The sequence below is a fragment of the Lissotriton helveticus genome, chromosome 7 (assembly GCF_964261635.1).
Source record: "Lissotriton helveticus chromosome 7, aLisHel1.1, whole genome shotgun sequence".
NCBI lineage: Eukaryota > Metazoa > Chordata > Amphibia > Caudata > Salamandridae > Lissotriton > Lissotriton helveticus.
Genome location: NC_136068.1, coordinates 1695464396 through 1695489557, shown reverse-complemented (window position 1 = coordinate 1695489557; position 25162 = coordinate 1695464396). Strand labels below are relative to the sequence as shown.

General features: G+C 43.7%; 1 protein-coding gene across 1 annotated transcript in view; it reads left to right on the top strand.

Annotated features, from left to right (window-relative positions):
- Positions 1 to 25162, top strand: part of LOC144769642 (uncharacterized) — a 1000462-nt gene that overhangs the window by 30844 nt on the left and 944456 nt on the right. Inside the window, exons 5-8 of the mRNA XM_078653818.1 lie at positions 6055 to 6628; positions 7898 to 8496; positions 19154 to 19721; positions 21352 to 21947. Of these exons, the coding sequence (XP_078509944.1) occupies positions 6055 to 6628; positions 7898 to 8496; positions 19154 to 19721; positions 21352 to 21947 (2337 nt within the window). The remainder of the gene's footprint in view (positions 1 to 6054; positions 6629 to 7897; positions 8497 to 19153; positions 19722 to 21351; positions 21948 to 25162) is intronic.

Below are 25162 nucleotides of genomic sequence, written 5' to 3'. Positions count from 1 at the left end.
GCTTCTATGGGAATTAACAAGGGCGTATTATCAAGCCCATTATCGCCGTTTTATCTGCAGTTTCCTGCCGATAAAACGGCGATAGATTTACCACCGGTCCTTGATAATATGCCCCATAGTTACTAGGGCGCATTAAATATGGGATACTTCTAACAGAGTAATATTAAATAAAATTGTGGCTAATATTAATGGTGGCAGTAAGGTTAAGTTTGATAGTACACTTGGAAAGAACAATAAATGTAATAGCTATGCACATCAGCGTGATATGCATTTACAGTTCAATTACTTTTAAAGTTGTGCACATCAGCGTGACATGCCTGTTCAGTCATAATACCTTTAACGCTGTGCACATCAGCATGATATGAAGTTACAGTACCTTCCAAGCCGTGCACATCTGCGCATTGTGAAAATGCCAGCAACGATATTTGTACATCGGGGTAATGAGCACTCAGTGCGCATGCTTGTGCATTGACGTTATATAACTTTTGTGGTCAGTACCAAGTACACAATTGTGCGCATCAACGTAATTTCCATGAAAAAGTGAAAAAATGAATTCAAAATGGTGGCACGCCGCACAACGTGATGATGTAATTAAGGCAAGTTGCTGGACGTAGTGATGCAGCAGGGTCACGACTGTCAGCAAGGTTTCAGGGCAGACCCAACAGAGAAACTTGTAGCCTGGCAATGGAAACGCTGTGTAGAATGCGCTGCGTTCTCCCCTGTCAACGTCTTCGCATGGGATTTAATGACGTGGTGAGGCCTCCAATGCCTACAGTTAGCTATTGAATGATGCAATGAGCCAATTTTGCAAAAAACACTCAAAAATTAATTTCTTGACGGCAGTCAAGGATACGGAGTCCAGTAAACGACGGTGGTGGATAATAAAATGGTCCATCCACATAAGGCACGAAATGCAATCATTTCCAAGTAGTAATCCAGTGAAGATGTCAAAAGTTTACAAAAAAAACCTCCCATAATGTAGTTGTACCGCTCCTGTGCCTAAAGAAGTAGCAGGTACACTTTTAACTAGTCACCAGTGTAAAATCCATAAAAAGGAGGCAGACAATCCAGTTGAAGGTTAAAGATGTTTAATCCACAAGGCACAGTACTGTTCAGAATAAAGGCAGGAACAGAATGAAGTGGGTTCCAATTCTAGGTGGAATCACAATTAACTGCGTGGCAGGTGCCAGGGTCAAAAGTACACAAGGGAATTAAAGAGAAAGGGACATAACTAAGAAAGGAATATACAAGTAATGTAGCACATTCTTCAACAGAATTCATGTACCTTGGTGGAGTTATTTTTGAATTGCCACACCAGGCTATTTTCTACTTCCTAATATCAAGAAGAGATGAAGCTTAGGTACTCTCTTTATTATTGATCTTAAACTTCAATTAAGACATAAGATTGCCAAGAAGTTTGTTTTTTTGAATCCTTTTTAGGGTTTTCCCCCACAAGAGTGACCCTCCTATAAAAAAGTTTGACAAATGTATTTATGTGCATGTTAGCACCACGGCCATCCAGAGAAGTATTCCTATTTGTAGGCATTCAGAAGGGAGCTCTTCAGACGCCCAAGCATTCAGTCCTTGATATTCCAGTCTTGTATTATGAGGGAGAGGGATGCGATGTGGGAAGGGTAGATTTGCATTGGCTTGTGATCACATCCCTCTGTGTGCTCTGCAGGTGGCGCTGTCCTGGGAGTCTTTTCGAAGGTGTCCGATTTTAGGGAATAGGCATTGAAACCAAAATGGCATGATGTGAGTTGGAAACAGTGGAGAAGTGAGCTCAAAATAGTGCTCAAAACATATTTTCTAGTTAGGCAACACTAAGGGGCCGATTGTGATCATGTTACTAAGGCATCCAGAAGGGTTCCAGAAGACGCAAATCCGATTTGGGGTCTATGTTTACGACCAAATTGTCCTCCATTCTGAACGACAAAGTATGATGCGAAGATCTCGTCCGCGTTGACCGAATCGTTTCCGAACCCGATCCTGTTGGTCCTACTCGTTCGCAGCCGCATCGTGCCGCACAATGGAGTCGGCTTCCGAACGAGCAAGTACGATGCATGATTTGGACAGTCGTATCAACTCGGTCTCAGTAAGATGAAACAACTGTGGAAATCAGACTTTGGGGGCTGTACCGAGGCCCCCTTCACCCAAGGCCCACCTAATCGGTCCTGTGGGGTACCCATGGGTCCCCCCTTTCCATGCATGCACAGTATGGCGGGCACCATGGGGTGCCCGCCACAGGGACGTTAATCGCACACAGAACCCCGGGTGCCGACAGCTCCATTCCAGAAAGAAACACCTTTGGCGTCCTGTTCTTACTGATAGCCGACTATCCATCCCATCTAGGAAATCCTTGTCCAGCTGAGCTTGGCGGCTTAGATGTTCCTATCTTTGCATTTATTGAGGACATACAGAAATACATTTCGGGCTCAAATCATTCAGGAACGTCGTTTTGCTTTTGAAGCATCTCTGGCATCTTAAGATATTTTGTTTCTGCACTACTATCATTTACCTTAGATCCGCTTTTGGTTTTGGCTTTCATTATGGGACAATGAATTTTCGTCCTTCATATTACCTGTTTGAATCTACACCGCCTACATATTTGGACCATTTGATTATGCCTTTGTGGTTTTGCGAGCAGTACAAACAAGACGGTGACCTGATGAAGGCGATATCGCCGAAACGCGCGTAGTCCCCACTACCGCCTTGCCTCCGTCAATATGTCTATGTTTTAGTGTGTACTGTGTTTTCATTACCATACATGTAATCATGAAATATTAATAGTGGTGTGATATGATTATCAAATAATTGTTTCTGTATCAATGTATCTCTTTTACAAAAATACATTTATATCCAATGCATGTCATGAGTTTCTTAAATATGTTGGGCATAGGTCATAACTGTATAATATAAGTTTTTGGGCTCCCTACGTAGGTGTGTTTTTATAGTTTATTCTTGACTTAGCTATAGAACTTTTTCTACAGTGCCCGCCACAGGGTGCCCGCTTTTCCCCAGGCCCCCTTTTTTACTGTAGGAGCATGTGTACACATTCAGTATACAGGCTCCCATAGAGTTCAATTAGAGTCAGAGCTAAGCGAGTCAGTCACCGTACAGATGCATTGGAATCGGTCCCTCGGACTCATGCAATTTGCTGGGAAAGCCCTATGGATCCGAGTCGTACAGAGGGCTTTCCTAGCAAGAACATAATAGGCCTCTAAGTCGGGATTGCCCAGCAAAAGTTCGGTCTGCCTCTGATGCCATGAAGATGGCATTGGAATGAAGGTGTTGTCAGTAGAGGGAATAGCAATCATGGTTGTCTGTCAAACAGTACTAGGACTATGATTTATAAAGGGGTTCTTAAATTTTTATGAATGAAGAGAGACAATGGAATTATAATAAAGGAGATGGATTGAAACTTATATTGCTCCACTAGACATTTATTTAGATTCGGGCTGATCATTCTGCCATCGAGTATTCTGGGGAACATTCTCACTATGGGGAAAATTGATCCCTATAAATGTATCAGATTTAGTTGAAACATATTGTGCACAGAACTTACATGTGCATAGTGGCAGGTGAGACTCAATCAATCAATCATATTATTTGTAAAGCTTACTACTCACCCGTGAGGGTCTCAAGGCGCTGGGGTGGGGAATGCTGCTACTGCTCGAAAAGCCAGGTCTTGAGGAGTTTTCTGAAGGTCAGCAGGTCTTGGGTCTGCCGTAGGTGGATGGGGAGGGTGTTCCAGGTCTTGACGGCAAGGTGAGAGAACTATCTGCCGCTGGAGGTTGCTCTTCGGAAGTGGGGGACTGTGGTGAGGTCAGCAGAGCAGAGCTGGCAGGTGGGGGTGTAGAAGCTGAGTCGTCTGTTCAGGTACATTGGTCCAGGGTTGTGGAGTGCCTTGTATGCGTGGGTGAGGATCTTGAAGGTGCAGGTCTCTCAGGCGGGGTGTGATGTGGCTGCGGTGAGGAATGTCGAGGATCAGGCGTGCTAAGGCGTTCTGGATGCTTTGGAGCCGTCTTAGAAGTTCGGCCGAGGCTCCTGCGTAGATGGCATTTCCGTAGTCCAACCGGCTGCTAACGAGGGCCTGGGTGACCGTTCTTTTCGTTTCAGTGGGGATCCACTTGTAGATCCTGCGGAGCATGCAGAGGGATGTTGAAACTGGAGGAGGAGACGGCATTGACCTGTTTAGTCATGGAGAGGGTGGAGTCAAGGATGACTCCTAGGTTGCGTGCCTGGTCGGTGGGTGTTGGGACGGTTCCCAGTGCGGTCGGCCATCATGAGTCGTCCCAGGCTGAAGGGGTGGATCCAAGGATGAGGACCTCAGTCTTGCCCGAGATCAGCTTCAGTCAGCTCTTCCTCATCCATTCAGCGACGGCCTTCATTCCTTCGTGAAGATTGGTTTTGGTGGTGTGGGGTCCTTGTTGAGGGAGAGGATCAGCTGGGTGTCATCGGCATATGAGATGATGTTGAGGTCGTGCCAATGGGCGACGTGGGCGAGCGGTGCCATGTAGATGTTAAACAGAGTTGGGCTGAGGGATGAGCCCTGGGGTACGCCGCAGATTATCTCGGTGGCTCCGGAGCGGAATGGGGGAAGGCGGACGCTCTGTGTTCTGCCAGAGAGGAAGGAGGTGGTCCAGTTCAAGGCCTTTTCTTGGATCCCGGTGTTGTGGAGGCGTGTTCGTAGTGTGTTGGGGCAGACCGTGTCGAAGGCGGCTGACAGGTCCAGGAGGATGAGGGCCGCCGTTTCTCCGTTGTCCAGCAGGGACTTGATGTCATTGGTGGCGACGATGAGGGCAGTCTCCGTGCTGTGGTTGCTGCGGAACCCGAACTGGAAAGGGTCCAGGATGTTGTTCTCCTCAAGGTAGTGGGTCAGTTGTTCGTTGACGTTCTTATCGATGACCTTTGCTGGTAACGGGAGCAGGGAGATGGGCCGGAAGTTCTTGAGGTCCTTGGGGACCGCCTTGGGTTTCTTGAGTAAGGCGTTGATCTCGGTGTGCTTCCAGCTCTCCAGGAAGGTTGCTGTCTCAAAGGAGGTGTTGATGACTTTCTGGAGATGGCGTGCGATGGCTGTGCTGGCTTTGTTGAAGATGTGGTGTGGGCATGGGTCTGACGGATATACGGATTGGATGGTGTTCATGATCTTGATGGTGTCGTCGTCATTGATGTTGGTCCAGGAGAGCAGGCGGTTGGTGCAGATGGTGGTCGTGGGGGTGGAGGTCTCAGTGGTTGTCGGGGCGGTCGTGGCGTTGAAGCTGTCGCGGATGTCTGCGATCTTGCAGTGGAAGAAGGTGGCTATCGAGTCGCACAGGTCTTGCGAGGGTGGGACGTCGTTGGTGTTGGAGCTGGGGTTGGAGAGTATCCTGGCTGTACGCCCAGCCACAGTGTGGACATAGCTCATTGCTCCCAGCTTTCAGTTGTACACTGGAGTGGATAGGAGCATGGGCGGGTCTTTAATCAGGCCCCAGGGCAACCCATATAAGCATAACACAATGCACAAATCATTCAGATATCCACGTTAGCTCAAAGACACCGATGACTCAGTTCTTCATCTAAGGACATTTCTGAAGGATAATACATGCAATTGCTGAAAAGTCCTCATCTTCTGGCAAATTAGGAGAGAGTAAATAGGGCAACCAGCTGTATCACCAGTGTTACAATAATTTCAATATCTGCTGTAGTGTTTGACACGTGTGGTGGCTATGTTTAGGTGATGGTTATTCTAGAATCTGTAGACAGCAGGTCATGATAATAGGTTGCGAAAGGGATCAATACTAATGATGAAAATTAATGATGTTAGTTGATGAGGATGATGAATAGTATTAGTGCTGAAATTTTGGGTGGACATTTTAACCAGTGACTTACATGATGGTTGAGAGTGATGACGTTGATCGGTAGGCAACGATGCAGGCCTGATAGAAAAACATAAACACAGGTAGCGAGGTTTGCTCAATAAAAATTAAAAAAAAGAATTTTAGTATAGGTAATTTAACTTAATCATAAAGGCTATTTTTCTAACACCTATCATGTTGATGCTTGCTTTTGTAGGTGAACAATGAGAAGTTAAGTCTTCCTGTTATCCTGAACGATGGTAAACTACGGCTTTATCAGTCCGGAGGAAACATCCTTATTCAAACTCATTTCACTCTCAAAGTGTACTATGACTGGAATTACTTTCTAAAGGTCGAAATCTCAAGCAGCTTTTTTGAAAGTATTTGTGGATTGTGTGGCAACTACAATGGAAACCCCAATGATGACTTCAAGATGCCCTCCGGTGACCTGGCTCAGAATCCAATTGAATTTGGGACAAGCTGGAAGGTAGAAGATGGTGACCATTTATGCTGGAACGATTGCAATGGTGTGTGCAAGACCTGCAGCGCAGACCTGGTGAAAAAGTATGAAGACCCGGCTGTCTGTGGACTGATAACCAAGTTGGTGGATGGACCTTTCAGAGAGTGCCATGCAGTAATTGACCCCAAAATCTACATGGACAACTGTGTCTATGATATGTGCATGAACAACGGATTCAAGCAAATGTTATGCCAAGCTCTAAAAACATACAGGGATAGCTGCCAGAGAAAAACAATCAAGGTCTATGAATGGAGAAGCATAGCTGGATGCCGTGAGTAGAGACCATCATTTACCGGTCATGTAATAATCTGCATGGTATTCACCACAACTGTGAAAAAACACAGAATAGGTGCTATTTGTCACAAGTGATAAATTATGAATCCCCGATGTGTCAGATTTTATTGAACACAACTGCATTAGATAGAGGCGTAAACATAAGGCAGAAAAGCATCCAATACTCTGAGAAGTAAGGAATAAGGTGTCCTAAAGCTTTTCAGTGCAGTCTAAGACTAATAGAGCTGTGCTTCTCCTCTAATGTTTTAAAGATCAGAATGAGAAACTGGAGAATGTATGAACAGTAGCTCTCACCCTATACCTCAGAGCTAACTTTTATATAAAGCTTGACATAACCACGAGGGAGACTGAGCAAGCCTGAGCACTGGAGAAGCGTGAGCTAAGTCAAACCTGTGAACCTCTTTAGGCTTTTCAAATTCTGATCATTGTGGAAATCTTGAATTACTCAAAAAAATAGGTGTGTGTTGATGAACCTTTATGATTATTATTACGTGGACATTTTCTCCATATGCCCAAATAGGTACATTTTGGGGTCTTCCTTAAAATAAAAGAAAGTGGTGCTAAAAAACACAAGACACTAATGGGGTTTCTAAATCAGTAGTACTATTGGACAAGCATATTGTAAATAAAATGCCATTTTTAGCTCATATGCATCACTTATTTTGTAAAGATTTGTACAACCATCAGTGAACCAAGGACGTGGGGGGCCTAAGGGCCCAATATTTTGAACGGCATTGGAAATGTGATATTCCACTAACAAATAAATCCATAGCAAAGGTCATTAGACATTTGGCATATTGTGTTTAAAACCATAAAGGTCAAGCCTCAAAGTCATTGTCATTTGGCAGTGGTATGAAAACCAACGTCGCCTGTGTTAGACCAGGTCTAATTGGGAGGGGATCAAGTTATTAATATCACATTTACTGTTAACACAAAAAAGATGCTCAATTAGCAGCCTTCTAATGGATTTAAGGGATTATGGCACAATGCAGATTAACATTCATATTAACTTCTATGTTGAAATAATCCAAAGGGCAGTTGAGGCACTGACAATGTCAATGTGATGTGCACATGTATGCAGCTATGATTATCTGAGCTGCTATACAGATTTAGGGAGTACATTTGCTAGTGAACTATCACTTTGCAACCGTTCACAAAGACTTCACTCAAGATTAAAGAAACAAATAGCAAAGCGCTATTTGCCACAGTTAGACAAGTAACATTACCATGTCATTTCTTTTTGTAGCTGTCCAGTGCCCACCGAACAGTCACTTTGAAACATGCGGCAGTGCCTGCCCTGCAACGTGTAACAATGATGCCCTTCCTGAGAAATGCTCTGAGGCTTGTGTGGAGTCCTGCCAGTGTAATCCAGGCTTTGTCCTCAAAGAGGGCAAGTGCATTGCCAAGAGCACCTGCGGCTGTGTCTTTGAAGGGCGCCAGTACGCCCCAGGTCAGAAGTTCTGGGGCAATGATAAGTGTACACAACAGTGTACATGCAATCCACAGACCAACACAGTGGAATGCAAAGAGACCACGTGCAAATCAACTGAAAAATGCGATGTGGTCAAAGGCATCCGAAACTGCTACCCCATAAGCTATGGCACCTGCTCAGCCTCTGGTGACCCACACTATGTCACCTTTGATGGTGTGAAATACAACTTTATGGGTACTTGTGTCTACCTGTTTGCAGGACTGTGCAAGAAGAGCGATGATTTGGTGGATTTCCAAGTTTTTGTCCAGAATGATAATCGAGGAAGCAAAGTTGTATCTTACACCGCCCTTGTGCAAGTCAACGTGTATGAATTTAATATCATCATCAGCAAGGAGTACCCCAACAAAATCATGGTATGTATATACACATTCTTGTAATTTTATTAAATAAGATATTGACAAATATCACTGTTCATCACATTTATCAACAAGCATCCTATGAGTACATTAAATACCCATTAATGTTCAAATGTGGTGTTACTTTTATCTTTCATAGGATATTGGAAAGTAAGTAGTATCACATTTAGAACCACCCTCTGAAGCAGTTATTGATTTGCGTATGCATATGCACCCCATGGCTGTCTAGCTATTTGAGATTTGATTTTAAAAAAATGTGAGTCATGAAAATTGACAGAGATTAAAGTCGTTTAGGAAAATCTTTCAATACCATTACTTAGCTTATGTTAAACTTGACTTAATAACTGAAATTTCTAAAAGGCAGTGGACATTACACAGTGCTCAAGTGTGTAAAAAGGAAAGTTGAGAGTAAGGGTGACATCCGCAGTCACAATATCCGGATTTGTGCAAATGCATGATCATAAACTGCAATTATGTTTCTGGAAAATCTGCCAGTAAGATGGACTCTCTGCCATCAACAATCACGGAGTAAAGACATGAAAAGGTGTGGTGCGGCAGATAGGCCTAAAAAATGCACCCATTGCCAACCAATCTGAAGGTTTCGGGATGCATAAACATTTAGAATGTAATTGCTTATCCTGCAAATACATGTAGAGCTGCTCCTAGGAGGGGAGCAGTAAGTGCCCTTTTATGATGAGAAACGTGTGGGTGTAGGATGATATTCTTAGAGGATGTAGTGGAAGAGGTGTCTTCAAAGTTAAAACAGTTTCTCTGTAAACATAAAACCTTTCCATTATTCTCTACTGATGATACACCCCAAGAACGTGGCTGGTGTTGTCTAGGCTCTGTAAGGGGTTAAGCTTCAGCAAGAATTAAGCAAAAAAAGGGCGAGGTGGGGAGAGGGCGGCATTGAAATCACAGGGGAGGATTGTGTGAGCGTTTGAAAACATAAGGTGTAGAAAGTAAGCACCTTTCTAATTTGTGGGGTATTAGGGAAACATGCCCTGAAAGAAAACATAGAGGAAGACAGACTGATCTCTACTGCACTCAAGGGAACATTACACTGTATGTCTTGTGTGGGTGGTGTTTAATCCCGTGCTCCACCTAAGGAAGTGGAGATGGTTAAGAATCACTCAGTCATAATCCCAGGGAAGAGCAAGCAGCTACCTGAACGAGATTCTTAGTAACCTCATGCCATGCCCCATAAGGCTCTGTGCAGTCCACCTTGCACCTCACGCACCTTATACTGTCGGATTACAGCCTCTGGAAACCAAAGGCAGGGGACCTTCATGCCATCCAGTGACGTAACTCATTAATGCCCCACACACACAAAAAATGTGTAGCGGGCTCACGATTCTCCACATCTCACAGATATTCATTGGCCTTGGGCTAAACGGGGCTCCTGAATTGTTAGGGAGCTTCTGAAGAGATGCCCCTCCCCGCAATGCAGGGGCCTCGGTTACCCCCTTGTGCAGGCCTGCAGCGGCTCCCCAAGGTCTGTCCTGCACATTCTTGCTCTTAAGGACTTCTTCTGTCCCTTTATTTTTCAATTCCTTGCAATAAAAAGGAGGCGTGATGCAAAGCACCATTACTGATGCGATACGCTCTTTTAATATACGCCATTAATTACTTATCCTATTCCACCCCCTTCGGAGTGCGCCTATAAGAGAGGGTTATGTCATAACAACACCTCAACTGTTTTGCTAGTATGTCTATGTGACAAATACTGGGAGTTAGCAACCAAGAATCCTTTGTTTTTCCTATAAAACATAACTCATGGGCAATGGAAGGTATCAAAGAAGGGCACACTTGCAGGCTCTGAAAAGGCATGTCCACACATCACAGCCCAGATCTGGACAGGCCAGCATGTGTTGTCTGCACAGCCGAGCTTTAAGGGTTGGGACACTTGACCGGTTACATTCCTCTTTGGTACCACGAAGATAAAGACAACAACAAATAGAGGTTGGGACAGAGGGAGAATCGCAGAACCCTTTAAATGCTAAATATTCTAATTGGCTCTGTACTCTAAAAGAAAGTATTGTTTTTAAAGCAGTCTGATGTGACCCTAGGGCGTACATATCAGAAGAGCATCAGATGCAATGGCATTAGGGCATGGTTGTGAGGGTATACCGCCCCACAATTCAACTCCTTCTCAACAGGAAAGCTCTCTCCTTTACAACAGGGCATGACTAGTCCTTCTCGGAGAGAGCACCTCTATCCCTTGAAAGGTGGGCTGGTTGACCTTGGGTGTAATCTCCTTCCCTGACCACAAACAATTCGCAGTACACAACTCCCCAACATAGTACATCAATCCTTCTAGATGTATCCTCATCCCCAGTACCAGCAAATATGCATCTACATTTACAAGATACTCCTCTCCTCATTCTTTGATCAACACTACTGTGCACCCCAGGAAATCCATATACACCCTACACTCACCCCAATCAAAGCTAACCATTCTATCCTCGAAGTCTGCCATCACTCATTCTTACCCTGACTACACCTCTTTATTGCCAACAACCCTACTCCCAATTCCAATCTGAAGTCTACTTTACACTACTCCTGCACCCTGCTACCCCTCTCCGCTCTCTATTTCCCACCTACACCTCCCTACTACATCTTTAACCCCTAATGCTCCTCACTACATCCTCCTTCCCACCTTACCCCATTACCCCGAAACAGCTCTGCCATTTACTACCTCACCTCTTATGTTACATTTGGATGGCCATGGACATAAATTGGAGGCCACCAAGGTTCGCAACTGCAATCCCAAGGCAATACAGTTTGACTTCCACCACTTTGTGTGCAACTTCTGACTCACAGCCTATCATATAAGTCAGGACAGGCGGGATATAGGTTCAGGTTTCATTTTCACGGCTTGAAAATAAGAAACAACAGTTTAAATATGTGGTGCTAGGATGCTGGAAAGTTGTACTATGAGGTACATGCGCACTAGCAGCCACTTGTTTTCGTTATAAATGGCAGGGCTATGTTGGGTTGTGAAGGAAGACGCATCCCGGAGTTCAGTCACATCCTGCCAGTGACTGCCAGTCCACTCTGTAAACATATAGCAGCTTTTACTTAATTCACTGATTACACCAAATTAAGTGATCCTAACCAATTGCGTTACTTTAGAGTATACCCTCGGTCCCGACAGGAACCACAATCCCAGTCAGGGTAAGTGAGGTACACACTAAAAGATCATCTGTGCTCAACCTCTGGTAGCTTGGCACAGAGCAGTCAGGCTAATCTAAAGTATTTGTGCACACAACACACAGTAACAAACTGAAAACACCACAAAAAGAATCCACGTCATGTTACAAAAATTGATTCTTAAGTTCGGAACAAAAAAAAACCAAACGACAAAAATCCAATAAGTCGAAGTCAGGAGATTAATTGTTAAAGAGTAAGTGAAAAATAGCACTTAGAAGCAAAATAGCACTTTTGGGCTACTGTAGGTGGCGCTGGACCAGGACAAAGTAAAGAGTTCAGGCAGCACGTGACGAATCACAAGCCAGGTACAGGCCCCACCTGGGATCCACTGAGCAAATACAAAATGCAATAGAGGTAATGTGTCGGTTCCGTGGACGAAGCATCGAGTCCAGAATGTGAGGACAATATGTAGAGTCTAGATCTCACAACAGCAGTGATGTGTTGTTCCTGATGTGTCGTTCCCAATGTCATGGCATGCGTACTTGTAATTAGATTGACCACTTTTTCCTGATAAAATTTAATCGCTATATGCCTCTTTTCCGGAAACTGCTAAGAATTATGGCCTCCATCCTTCAACCAGGAATTCTGCAAAAATCAAATCTGGCTCACCGCTGGACCCTGTGCCTCTGGCTATTTTGAAACTGGGGCTAACTGCCCTTGCTACAAGACTATGTTACTTGCTTAATCTGTCGTTTGAAGCCAGCTTACTTCCAGCTGAGTGGAAACGGAAAACAACCTTTGCAACGCAGTCATTACATCTCACTACATTTACAACACAGTCATTACATTGTAACCTCCTTTACAACGCATGTCACTACAACGCAGCCATTACATTGCATGTCACTACAACGCTTGACAATACAACGTATGTCACTACAGCGCAGGCATTACATTGCATGTCATTACAATGGATATCATTAAAACGCATAGTACCCCTACACTATCCAACACTTACCCTACTGTTGCACCCCCCTGGAGTTAGAATAGTAATTTTTACCCCTCCACTATCCAACACTTACCCTACTGTTGCACCCCCTGGAGTTAGAATAGTAATTTTTACCCCTACACTATCCAACACTTACCTTAAATGCAATGTAATGGTATGCGTTGTAAAGGTATGATGCAATGTAATGGAATGCGCGTAAATATAGTTAAAAAAAAATGTGTTGTAGTGGTATGCGATGTAAATGTGTGCGCTGTAAAGGAAGTTGTGATGTAAAAACTGCTTTGTAAAGGCATGCCTTGTAAATGTATGTGTTGTAACGTCACACATTCAGTGGAAACACGCAATGGTGATTCCTCTCTTCAAAAAAACATCTTTTGACTTCTAAACCAGAGAATTTTCGCCCTACCTCCCTGCTTCCTTTCCTGGGAAAGGTGGCTGAAAAGCATGTCAATTCTCAACTAAAGGAGTTCATTACAGAGAACAATGTCCTTCATGAGACTCAATCAGGTCTCAGGCCACAGTATAGTATGGAATCTGCCTTGCTTCTGGCCACAGAGATGCTCCCCAGGGTGGCTGACGAAGGGAAAACTGGGGCTCTCATCGTGCTGGTTCAACACATTCTCGCACACTGTGCTATTGCAACGATTGTGGACACAGAGCATAAAGGGTAGACAGATTTTCCCCATAAGCGCTCTTTCCAGTTAACTCAGAAGCCAAATACCTCTGACATCATCCCCTTACAGGGGGGAGTGCCCCAGGGACCGACACGGAGTCCAACTCTTTTTAACTTATATCGCCGTCCACTGGCTGACGTTATAGAGGGCCATGGAGTGAGAATGATGTCATATGCTGATGATTCTCAACTAGTTATCACACTTGCAAACGATGACGACAGGGCAGCACTGTACTAGGGACTTATAAGTAAATCAAAAATGCCAATCATCGATTAACCAATTGTTATTGCATTTCAGATAATGAGTACATCCACTTTAGCACCAGTTAGCAGTGAAAACGTGCACTGAGTTCTACAACCAGCAAAAAAGAGGTTCAGCAAAACAGTCAAACACAGGAGGTCAGAAAGCAAAACGTTAGAGGAAACCACATCAAAGATGCCAAGTCGAACACCTTATTTCACTGTTTTTTTATCATTATTGAGAGCACATTGAAATACAAAAGAAAGGTGCAACATATGTGCTGTACAAAAGCCTAGAAAGGTGCAACATATGTGCTGTACAAAAGCCTCTTGAGTATATGTTTTTCCATCTTCAACCCCTTTCATGCTCATGACGAGCTCAGCTCGTCATGCAGTACACTGCTTGTGTGCTCATGACGAGCTGTGCTCGTCATGAACAATGGGAAAGAACAATCTGCAGCACAGAGGATGAATTGCTGTAGCATTGATAGTGTTAATGACTTAGGCCACATATAGCTTACACATGACAATTGACTTGACTCTTATTCACTAACAGCATTGCAGTCAGAGCAATAGACAAAGGGGCATGAATGTTACTAAGTTAATCCTTGAAAATGATAACTTCAAATAAATGGCACTCAAAGCAGTCATATAATTTAATGTACTGTACTGTGGGACACTATTTAACAAGGCTCTTAACTGATACTTCTAGACCTGGCATGCTTGGTGTGGTTTCCCAAGTCTTTTTGCCTCTACCTCCTGTATTTTTTTACTGTGTGCTCGACTACGGTTTTGCTGGTTTAGGTACTCTGGGCATTTTGCCACTGCTGACCAGTGTCAAAGTGTAAGTGTTTACTGTGTAAATTTTGACTATGATTGACTAACCATGATTGGCATATTTTATTTAATGATAAGTCCCTAGTAAAGTCCACCAAGTGTTCCAGGGCCCGTAAATCAAAAGCGACTAATGGGCTTGCAGCACAGGGTGTGCCACCCACCTAAGTAGCTCTGTACATATGTCTTAGACCTGCCACTGCAGTGTCTGTGCACACAGTTTTAAACTGCAATGTCAACCTGGCAAGTGCACCCACTTGCCAGGCCCTAACCATCACTTTTCTTACAAGTAAGGCACCCCTCAGTTAGGTCCAAGGTACCCCCATTGGCAGTGTATGTGAAAGGTAGGACATGTCCTGATAGTGATATACTGTCAAGTTCGTTTTTCACTGTTGAAAGGCTGTCTGGCCTATACATGGGAGCTTCCTTGTAACATCTAACAAATGTAACTTTCCATTGGGACTAGACCGAGAAATTGAGTTCAGGCTAGCTGAACTCAGAATTTAATAACACACCTGTTAGTATAGAGGGTTTTTAAATTGTGTGTTTGAAAATCCAATTTTTAGAAAGTGGGCATTTTCTTGTTTAACCATTCTATGTACCTCTGCCTGTTTGTGTGTTCACCGTCTGGTTTTGGAGCGACTGGAGCACAGGATGTGCATTCACTCTATACAGTCTCGGCAGTTGCGGTGTGTCCTGCCTTTCCTAATTGACTCAGCCAGGCTGAATAGACATTTCTTCAATTAGAGTGGTGGGCCGAGTTTTCGCTAGCACCTGAATAGGCTGTGCCTGCTCTGAAGAATGCTATAATGAAGCTGGGCCAGAGAGGACAGAACTGATTTTTACTGAGCTCTGAGACTCTTGCAACACAGACTACAAAGTGAAAAAGGGGTATCAATATTAGAACAAAAACTCCAGAACTTTAGATTACTACTGGAATCAAGAGGAACCTCTGCCACGAAGAAGAGCAGTGAGGAGGATACTGTTCCTTTGCTCTGTGTTGCTTTGCTGGGTTGGCCTGTGGTTACTGCTTCTGCTAAGGAGAGAACAAAGACTGGAACTTTGCTGTGAACCTGCTTGTGAAGAATCTCTAAGAGCTTGTGTGTGCTTGCCTCCTGTTCTGAAGTCTCAGGGACAGAAAGACTTCACCACCAGCTGCCTTGAACAACACTGCTGGGAGTTCTGATCGACCAGAAGGTGCCTGTTCCAGTTCTGGGCCTGTGTGAGTTGCTCCTGTTGCTGGGAGCTGAAAACGCTTGAAGAAACCAAGAAAAACGATGAATCGCCCTTTCAGTGCCTGTCTTTCCAAAGCAGCACCGCCATGCAGGAAGAACTTCCATGCACCTCTGCCGTGCGGCCAAAGAATCAATGCAGCGCCTGTCAGTGGCTGAAATATTTTCTGCATGTCGAGTCCAGCGCACAGACCTCCAAAGTCCGAGATCATCGAACCAACTCCGATGCTGGATATGCCGTGCGGCGGAAGTGAATTGAAGCATCGTGGAACCGCAACTAAAGGGATTGGTGCAGCACCTGTTTGCCACAACTGCATTGACTGCCAGTGCATCCCGGATATCCTTGCATTGCATCTGTGCGGCAAGCTTTCTGGCGCATCAACAAAAGACCAGAATCATCTTGGAATCCATGAATCACTTCCCCCTACAGTCCGGATTCAACACATAGCCTCTCCGGCGAGCAGCAAAATTGTTGCATTGCCTCCCCAAGGACCCAGGAACTGATGCATTATTGTGTTTTTTCACGCTTGCCTTCACTGTGGTTGTTTGACCTTGTGAATTTTCGACACATCTGAAGGTACATTGTGTGAATATGCGCATCCATAGATTCCTATGGACAGAATTGCTTGAAAGCTTTAAAAATGCATATTTTGAATTGTGTAGATTGGATCTTTGTCGTTTCGGTCTTGTTTGGTTTAGATTAAAGACCGTTTATTTTTCTACACTGGTGTGGAGTCCATTTGTAGTGTTTCCACTATGTTTCTGTGGGCCTGAGTGCAAAAACTTTGCACATTGCCTTTGAGATAAGCCTGTCTGCTCATGCCAAGCCAACAAGGGGTGAGCAGGGGGTGTCTAAAGTGTGTAACTCCCTTATCCTGACTGAAAGCAAAGGTCCATTCTTTGACAAAGGTGCATAACTCTGCCAACTGGAGCCCCCCATTTCTAACAGATACTGATTTTTCGGAAGATAGTGTATACTACCGAAATTGTATGTAGAAATATTTTCAATAGCAACTTGTTTATAGAGTATTTCATTTATACCTGCCAGATATTTTTAACCACTTTGCAAGGCATAACAAGGCAAATGATTATTTTCAATTAATCAATCAGGAGTTTCTATAGCGTGGCTACTCAGCTGTGTGACCGTCTCAAGGCACTGTTGAGAAGGGAGGACTGCTGATCTGTTTGGGCCCGGAGGTTCAGTCAAAGTGCCAGGTCTTGAGATCCTTCCCAAATTGGAGTCAGCCATGGGGATTGCCTGGGGTGGAGGGGCAGGGTTTTCCAGGTCTTGGTGGCGAGGTAGGAAAAGTATCTTCCTCTGGTTATGGTCTTGTGAATCCATGAGATGGTGGCCAGGGCAAGTTGGGCAGAGTGAACTTGCCTTGCTGGTACGTAGAATTAGAGGTGGTGGTTCAGATATGCTGGTCCTGCGTCGCGGAGAGATTTGTAGGCATGTGTGAGGAGCTTGAAGGTGATTCTCTTGCTGACTGGGAGCCAGTGGACTTGTCTGAGGTGGTGAGTGATGTGGCTGCGGCAGGGGATGTCGAGAACCCCTAAGTCTGGCTTTGGCGTTTTGAATGTTCTTTAGTTTCTGTGCTGTTTCTGGGTGACACTGGCATAGAGTGCACTGCCATAGTCAAATCTGCTGGTGGTGAGTGCCTGGGTGACCATCTTACTGGATTTTGTGGGGATCCATCTGAATGTCTTTCAGAGCAGGCAAAGCATGTGGAAGCAGGATGAGGATATGGCATTTCATTTTAGTGACATCCTGCTTTTCACACACGAATCTTACATCTTTAGACTAAGAAACCATCATCACTACATTTCAGTATACCAGCGTTAGTGCCAATCTGAGCTCCAAGGTATGGCATAATTTGAATATCCATAGACCGAAGCCTTTCATTTGTTAAAGAATACAGATCTACTTTAATTTCCATGTATCCAAACATATTCTATTATTCAGATTGAATCAGACCCTAACAAAAGGTACTTCCACTAAAAAGCATTGGGGTATGGGTGAAGACCATTCTAAGATTGACCTTAAAAGATGAAATATAAGTAAAAAGGACAAGATGAGTTGAGTAACAGAATCTTACATTGGGATTCAATAATAGTGGTGTTGAACCATAACTATCCAATTGTTGAATACGTCCTTTTCAGTGATGACGCCTGGCCAAAGGCTGTGCAGAGTTGCTTACCGCAACAGCATTGGCGGTGGAGGAGGTGTCAGAGGTCATAGTTTCTCTTTCTGTGATACCACAGGTCAAAAGTGTTATGTCACGTCCACTAGCTATGGCTTTTTGGTGAATCAATGTCCATGTCTAACTTGTTGTAATCATCCACCTAAGTTGTTCAGGACTATCTGATCTTACTCTGATACAAATAGGGGAACGCATCAGACATAGAATCATTCCATAAAACTGCAATGTAACAAGACAAATCCAGACCAAAAATGAAATCATACGCCGTACTAGGGCGGCATGACTCCAAAGAACACGAAAAAAAGTATTAGTAATGAAGATAGCAAAGTACAAAAGAATGAAAGGGCCTGTAGTAATGTGATGTAGTAAAAGAAGCAAGTGCAGGTTTCTCAAGGCCGCCAACACAGTCACCAGACTCTAGAGACACAAGAGGCAGATGTTTACATAGGTATGATTCATTCAACTGATTTGACCTCGCAAGAGATATCTTGAGAACAGAGAAGAGAGAAGAAATTGAGAAAGGAAGACGCAGATGGAAGGATGAAATCCAGCCCACAGATGTCTAGGAAGGGGAAGGTTAGAACAAATAATTAAAGCAAAGAGAAGGTCAGGTGGAGTTGCTAGACTGGAACATGAACAGCTGTATGTTCTCCAGAACAGGTTGCACTAAGCCATAAAGCAGCTGTAGGGGAAATGCATTAGGGAAGCTTGAGGACTGGTAATAGATTTGTTTGTTGAAAGCACATGGGGCTTTTTCATACATTAGCTCAGTTTCATCTAGATATTCATGATAATATGGTATATACTGACTCCTGAAACAGTTTAATGGTGGTGTGGTCAACTTCCCTCACTAGTGAATAATGTGTATTCTCTAACAGCGTATGACAGAGGGATTAATTATCCATTATAGTGGACGTTAACACAATGCACTTCTGTAATGCATGTTCATACCATTTGGGAACCTGTAGAGCAGTACATCAAACATTACAAAAGAGAGAAGGGTGCAGAAGAAAAATGCAGATTACATAGGTGTTGAAGGGGCAGAGAGTTGCTGCTGGATCCAAGAAAGCAGGTTTTTAACCTAACAAGAGGTGCAAGTGAGATCCTAGATTATGACAGATGATCTATAATAGGAAGAATGGGCTACATTCTAGAGGTTTGAATATCCTACAATGCCTTTTGCTGCCCAGACTGCAAAGTAACAACAGGTGGGGAGATTTCTGTGCACTACTGTTTCTTCTCAGCTACTTTAAGTATATTGTTGGCACTTTCAATAGATATTAACAGCGATGTACATTCTGGTTTCTCTTTACAGCTGAATGGTTTGTTAATCAACCTGCCCTACAGCGTTGACGACGGCACGCTCTCAATTTATAAGCAAGGACATCAGTGCTACGTGCAAACCAGCTTTGGTCTCCTCGTCACCTTTGACTGGAAGTCCTACGTTTCAGTCAGAATCCCAAGCACATACTCGGGTGCTGTGTGTGGTCTCTGTGGTGACTTCAACGGAGACAGACGCAAGGAGCTGACAATGAAAAACAATATCTTAACAACAGATGCAACAGTCTTTGGGAAGAGCTGGAAGGTCAGGGACGTCCCAGGCTGCTCTGAAGGCAGCAACGTAGATTGTCGTGATCTGCCGTTGGTGGAGTACGAGCAGAAAGTGAAGAGAAAAGACTGCTTTGTCCTGGTGGATACCAGGGGCCCATTCCGGGAGTGCCATTATGTCATTGACCCACATCGTGCTTTCCGAGACTGTGTGTACGACGCTTGCTTCTACAAAGGGCGCCAGGACATCATATGTCAGGTCATCGCTAGCTATGCTGCGGCTTGCCAGGATGCTGGGATTAGAGTGTACGCTTGGAGGTCTGCCACGTTCTGCAGTGAGTATATTCACAATTTACAGAAAGATAGTTAGAATAGACTTTCAAAGGTATAGGGTTACAATAAAAGGCAATGACAGTACAAAAAGCGACATTTCATCAGATAAAATGGTCCCCAGCAGAATACCAAATTCTCGAATTTCAGGGTGATTCATATTTTTAGGATGTTTCCTATGCCCTTCACATTTCTGCTAAACATGATCAGACCTTATATCTTGTTGTCTTAACACTGTCAGCTTAAAAGAAATAATCCTTTGTGCTTGCCACGTGGAGGATGGCAGTGGTTACAGCTTACTCTAAAATGAATCTCTTATTTTAACACTCTATGACTCATTAACTAAGGATGCTATCTCAGGAGATGCAAAAAGAACAACTGATGCCCAGAATGCTGAACACTGTCAAAACTTCACCCGAGTACAGAGACCTGGGCCTTAATCCATTGATTTTTGCTTCCCTGCCGTTCCAGTTTAAACACAGACATACACAAATCAGTCTTGACCCTGCTCTCAATGGGAACAGTCCAGCCCGAACTGCCAGGCCAAGTCCTTCCTGAACCAGAAACAAACATCCTAGGGCCAGTTTTAGTGTATCACCACTCATCAGCCAGGCTAGCTTGACTCCAGTGGCATCGAGAGCATGGGACCCACGTCTGGGCATACCCGTCCCACTCAGTGTGATCAATGCAAAAAGAATAATTGATGGACAGAATGCTGAAAAATGTCAAAATATTTACCCCTGTACAGATATCTGGAACTAAAACCATCGTTTTTTGGCTCCCCCTGCCATTCCAGTTTAAACCGAGCCATATGCAAGTCAGTCTTGACCCGGCTCCCCCTGGGAACAGTCCAGTCCAAACTGCCAGGCCAGGTCCTCCCTGGACCAGAAACAAACATCCTGGGACCGATTTTGGGGATAACCCCTCATCATCAGGGTAGCTTGACTCCATTGGCATGGAGAGTACAAGACCCACGTCTGGGCATACCCGTCCCTCAGGGTGACAAATACAGAGAGATGCAGGAGAAGGCAAGTTATGAAGTTCCTAAGGGGTTTCATATAAATGTTGAAGATAAGATACAGGGGCTCAGGTGTATGAGGAATCATTGGTGACAACAGAGAGAAAACTGAGAAATAAACAACAGGGGACAAATGATGTTAATGGAGGGTAAAGGGACAGTTAAGAGGCAGGGCAAAATACTAGAACTGCGAAGAAAAGAATGAAATGGGAGAAATGTTGGAACAATTCACTGGGTGAGTAAAGTAAAAATAGTAATTCAAAAGGAAATATAAACTGTAGTAAAAGAAAGAAGCAAATGTATAGAAGAGGAAGTTACTTCCTTTATTGAAATGGAGCCCCTGGAGTCATGTTGTGATATGGTAACCATCAGGAGTCAAAATATGCCTCATTCTTTTTTTCATAGAAGATAATTAGACAGAGAAAAGCAAGCTATTGTCTTTTGGCTTCTTTTTTTGAATCACTAGTATCTTACCCAGAAATTTAAAAGTTACAATCAATGAAACATCTGTTTTCTTTTGAATATCCACACTCTTCTGAGTCACACTGCAGATCCACACACATAAATGCAACAAGACAATATTTGCTAATGGGCTGTCTGCTCTCTCTTAATTTTAGGTCCTGTCTGTGGTAAGAACAGCCACTACGAGGTGTGTCCTAGTGGCTGCCCTACCACCTGCTCCAGCTTCACTCGCTCAGTGGAATGCAATCCAAATTGCAAGGAAGGCTGTGTGTGTGATGATAGTTTTGTACTCAGCGGTGGCCAGTGTGTTCCCATCTCCCATTGTGGATGTGAATACAACGGCATTTACTACAAGTCTGGAGAGGTCTTCTTTCCCAATGGCCAGTGTTCCATTCAGTGCACCTGTGAGGCAGGTGGAAGTGTGGAATGCAAAGCATTCTCTTGCAATGCCAATGAGGAGTGTAAGATAATCAATGGCATCCAGAAGTGTCATCCCATTGGCTCAGCTCAGTGTTCTGCATCTGGTGATCCTCATTATCGAAGCTTTGATGGTCTGGCGTTCGACTTCCAAGGCACCTGCAAATACATCCTCGCAAGAACCACTGCCCTCAAAAACAACTTGGTCCCCTTCGAAATCAGCGTTGAGAATGAAAAGTATGGAAACAGCAAAGTGGCAGTGACCAAGATGGTTGCAGTTGACGTCTATGGATACAACCTCATGCTCATGCAGAACAAGCGAGGCATCGTCAGGGTAAGCCAGGGTCATGATCCCATCACACATTTTTGTTTACCTTTGCATAGTACTTGTAGAATCTTAACTCAGTCAGTCAGTCATTCATAAAATTATTGTATGTTCTCAAACGTGAATAATCATTAATCCTAGTATTGAACAACTACTCTTCTTAAGGGTGATTTTCAAAAAGAGGAAAAACAATAACATAACTACAACCTATTAATAAGAATGATACAATCAGTGGTCATAAAAACCAACCATGGCCACACGCACAGCAGGAAGAGGGTTCTTCTGCTGTGAGCTAGACTGTGCTAGATGACGAAGCCACAAGTGATTGAAGTTGTGCATCAAGGCAGACACGGGAAACATCACTTACAACGCAACTTTTACCACGCAGTGCCTTTACATCGCAACTGTTACAACGCATACCATTACAACGCATTGCGCTGGGGGGCGCTCTAGGATAGGGAATAGGTTAATTTACTATCCAATAACCTTCCCTACTATCCACGGGGACTGGAGTTGGAATAGTACATTCAACTATTCACTATCCAGCGCCCAAAAGCACTATGCGTTGTAATGGTATGCGATGTAAAAACCGCGTTGTAAAAGCATGCGATGTAAAAGCATGCGTTGTAATGTCGTACAGCCGGCAGACACACCATGACCTTACAGATATTTGGGGTATAGAGGTCTAATTTTTATGTGAACTTCGGCAGAAATCCCCAGAATAGCACCTTGAAGGGTACAAAGGTAAGAATGTTTCTGTAGGAATCCTGGCATTACTTCACACAGATAAAATTCATATGTAATATTTTACTGCACAAAAAATAAGCATTAAAGCTAACAAATCAGGTCAAAGTACCAAAGCAATTTAGTAGTAACGTATACAATATATTGACTACAACAACATCAAAATGACGTTTGCTTAAGGTACAGGAACAGTAATGAGTCCACAAGGAACAATTGGAAACCTGAAACCTAAAGGTGAATGTTATCCTATGGATTTAGGGGACAAGGTCTTGGGCACCTTTTCAGGCTCACCATGAGGGAGCGAGGGTTGGATGAAGACTATTGGTTCGCCCTGTCCATCAGGGGGCACTACTGGACTACCTCCTACTATATATTGAGCTGTCCACTAGCCCTATAAAGATCTCTCAATCTTCAAAGGAGTCACCACCTTGGAGGTTCCTCTGGAGTCACTGAAAGTTTGCTGAGTGGCCACCAAATCCTACACCCACTATCGCCACTTTTCTGTTGCCTCCTCTTCACCATTAGCAAAGGGTGTTAGTATTGACAGGTCATTCTTTAACATGTGTGAGATACCACAAAGCCAGCGCTGTCTTTTGGTAGCCTAACAACGTCACCTCTGCCTATCTGCTAAGTATAGGGTTCAGTAGTGTTAACGCGGGATTTCTGGTCTATTGTTATAAATCCCGATCTCGAATCGAATCAAATGAATCGTTGGTACCTGTCATTGAGTAAAAGGCAATCCACTACTAGGTTAATCAATTAAGAACTTAAACCACTCTAAAGAACCACTGAGTACAAATAAGTTTAAAGATTTATTATAAAGCCAAAAGTATCTGACGATACAAACATCTCAGAATAAGATTCAAAAGATATACAGGTATCAATATAAAAAGAAATTCTCTGAATGCTCTCAATCGGCAAAAGGAAATGATCAAAAATATCTCAAATACCATGAGTGTTGCAAGAATCGCTATAAGTTGCAACTTAAGAGTCATTTACAGAAAGGAAAAAGTTCAGATTAGTCTGTCCCTACACTAGACTAAGTGACATCCCTACTTAACAAGATCTTTACCTAAAAAGGTGTCAGCCGTGGTGACTTCCAAAGAAGATCACGCACTTCTCTTAGTCTTCTTGATGTAAATCGATCTCTCCAGTAAAACTATCTGCCTACCCATCCACTCTCTTAGGCTCCCCAGATCATCTGCTCTGTCTCCTCCCCGGGGTGCTGTCCCTAATACAAAATCACATTTCCAATAGGAACGCCCCTAGAGACGCCCCTCACGTGGTATCGGTTCTGGCGGTAAATTCCATGCTGGTGCTCCTCTGGACCCTTCCTTAAAGTTGACCTTGCTTCCCAGGCTTCTTCTCCGCTGGTCGGTACCCCCCGGGAAATTCCTGAAGCCTCCTCCAGGCCTGTGCCAGGCGTCTCTGGACAAAGCCCATTCATCACCAAACTGATTAAGGCTCCTTGCACCTGCAAATAGACAGTTCTACTGTGGGCCCCAAATTCCGGCCTCCACCATATCTTTAAGTCGTAAACTATGTCTTCGTTTGTGCTCTGTGCGCCCTCTCCTTAACGAGCACATACAGATCAAAGAAGCGACTTTATCTATTCAGGTCTACTAAATTACATGAAACAGGCCTCTGCACTCTGCACATTTAATTTCTTGGTTTAAACAGTAATCTAACTAACACACATTACTATAATGTAACACATCTATATAAAACATATATTTCAATTCTATGATTAATAATACTTTGCAGAAAAATGTTATGTCCACGTCTCATGTCAGTGTAGCAGCACTTATACATTTACTGTGAATTGCCATGGGCCTACACATTTTCAATAGTTTGCAGAGTTTCGTTTCTTCTTCACATAGTCACTTAACATGAGGAACATGGGGTTTCACATCATCCTAACATTTCTACAAACTTCTACATTAGTTTTCACACAGATATATGTATCCCTATTCTAGTTAAACACTTTTATATTTTCACTCTATGAATATAACACTCTGGTGCAATCTATATCTAAACTAATACTACGTGCTTGTAAATATGGTGCACTTATACATTTTTCAGATCTGCGCTCTCTCAGTAGTCTGGCACTACATCCTATTAATCAAACTCCTGAAGGCCTTACCACAGCATTGAGCCCTATTGTCTCTGGCACAGTGATACTTTTAGGGGAATTTCATGCCTCGTCTTATTCTATGTGGTTAGAGAAATACCTAATTGAAAGTCACTGCAGGAAGCTTTAGGGGGCAAACTGGTTCTGACGCAGGTTTATTGATGAGCAAAGTTTAACAATGTCTCCAAAACTGCTTCTAACATTTGTACTTAATATCTAAGGTTCCATTGAGTTACATTTTTCTTTAATATAAATGTCACAAGAATGGTTCCCAGCTCGTGCTACACAGTCGACTGTTTAGTTGGCGTCTTAAACACTAAACAGGCTTTTCCATTGTACAGCTGACACA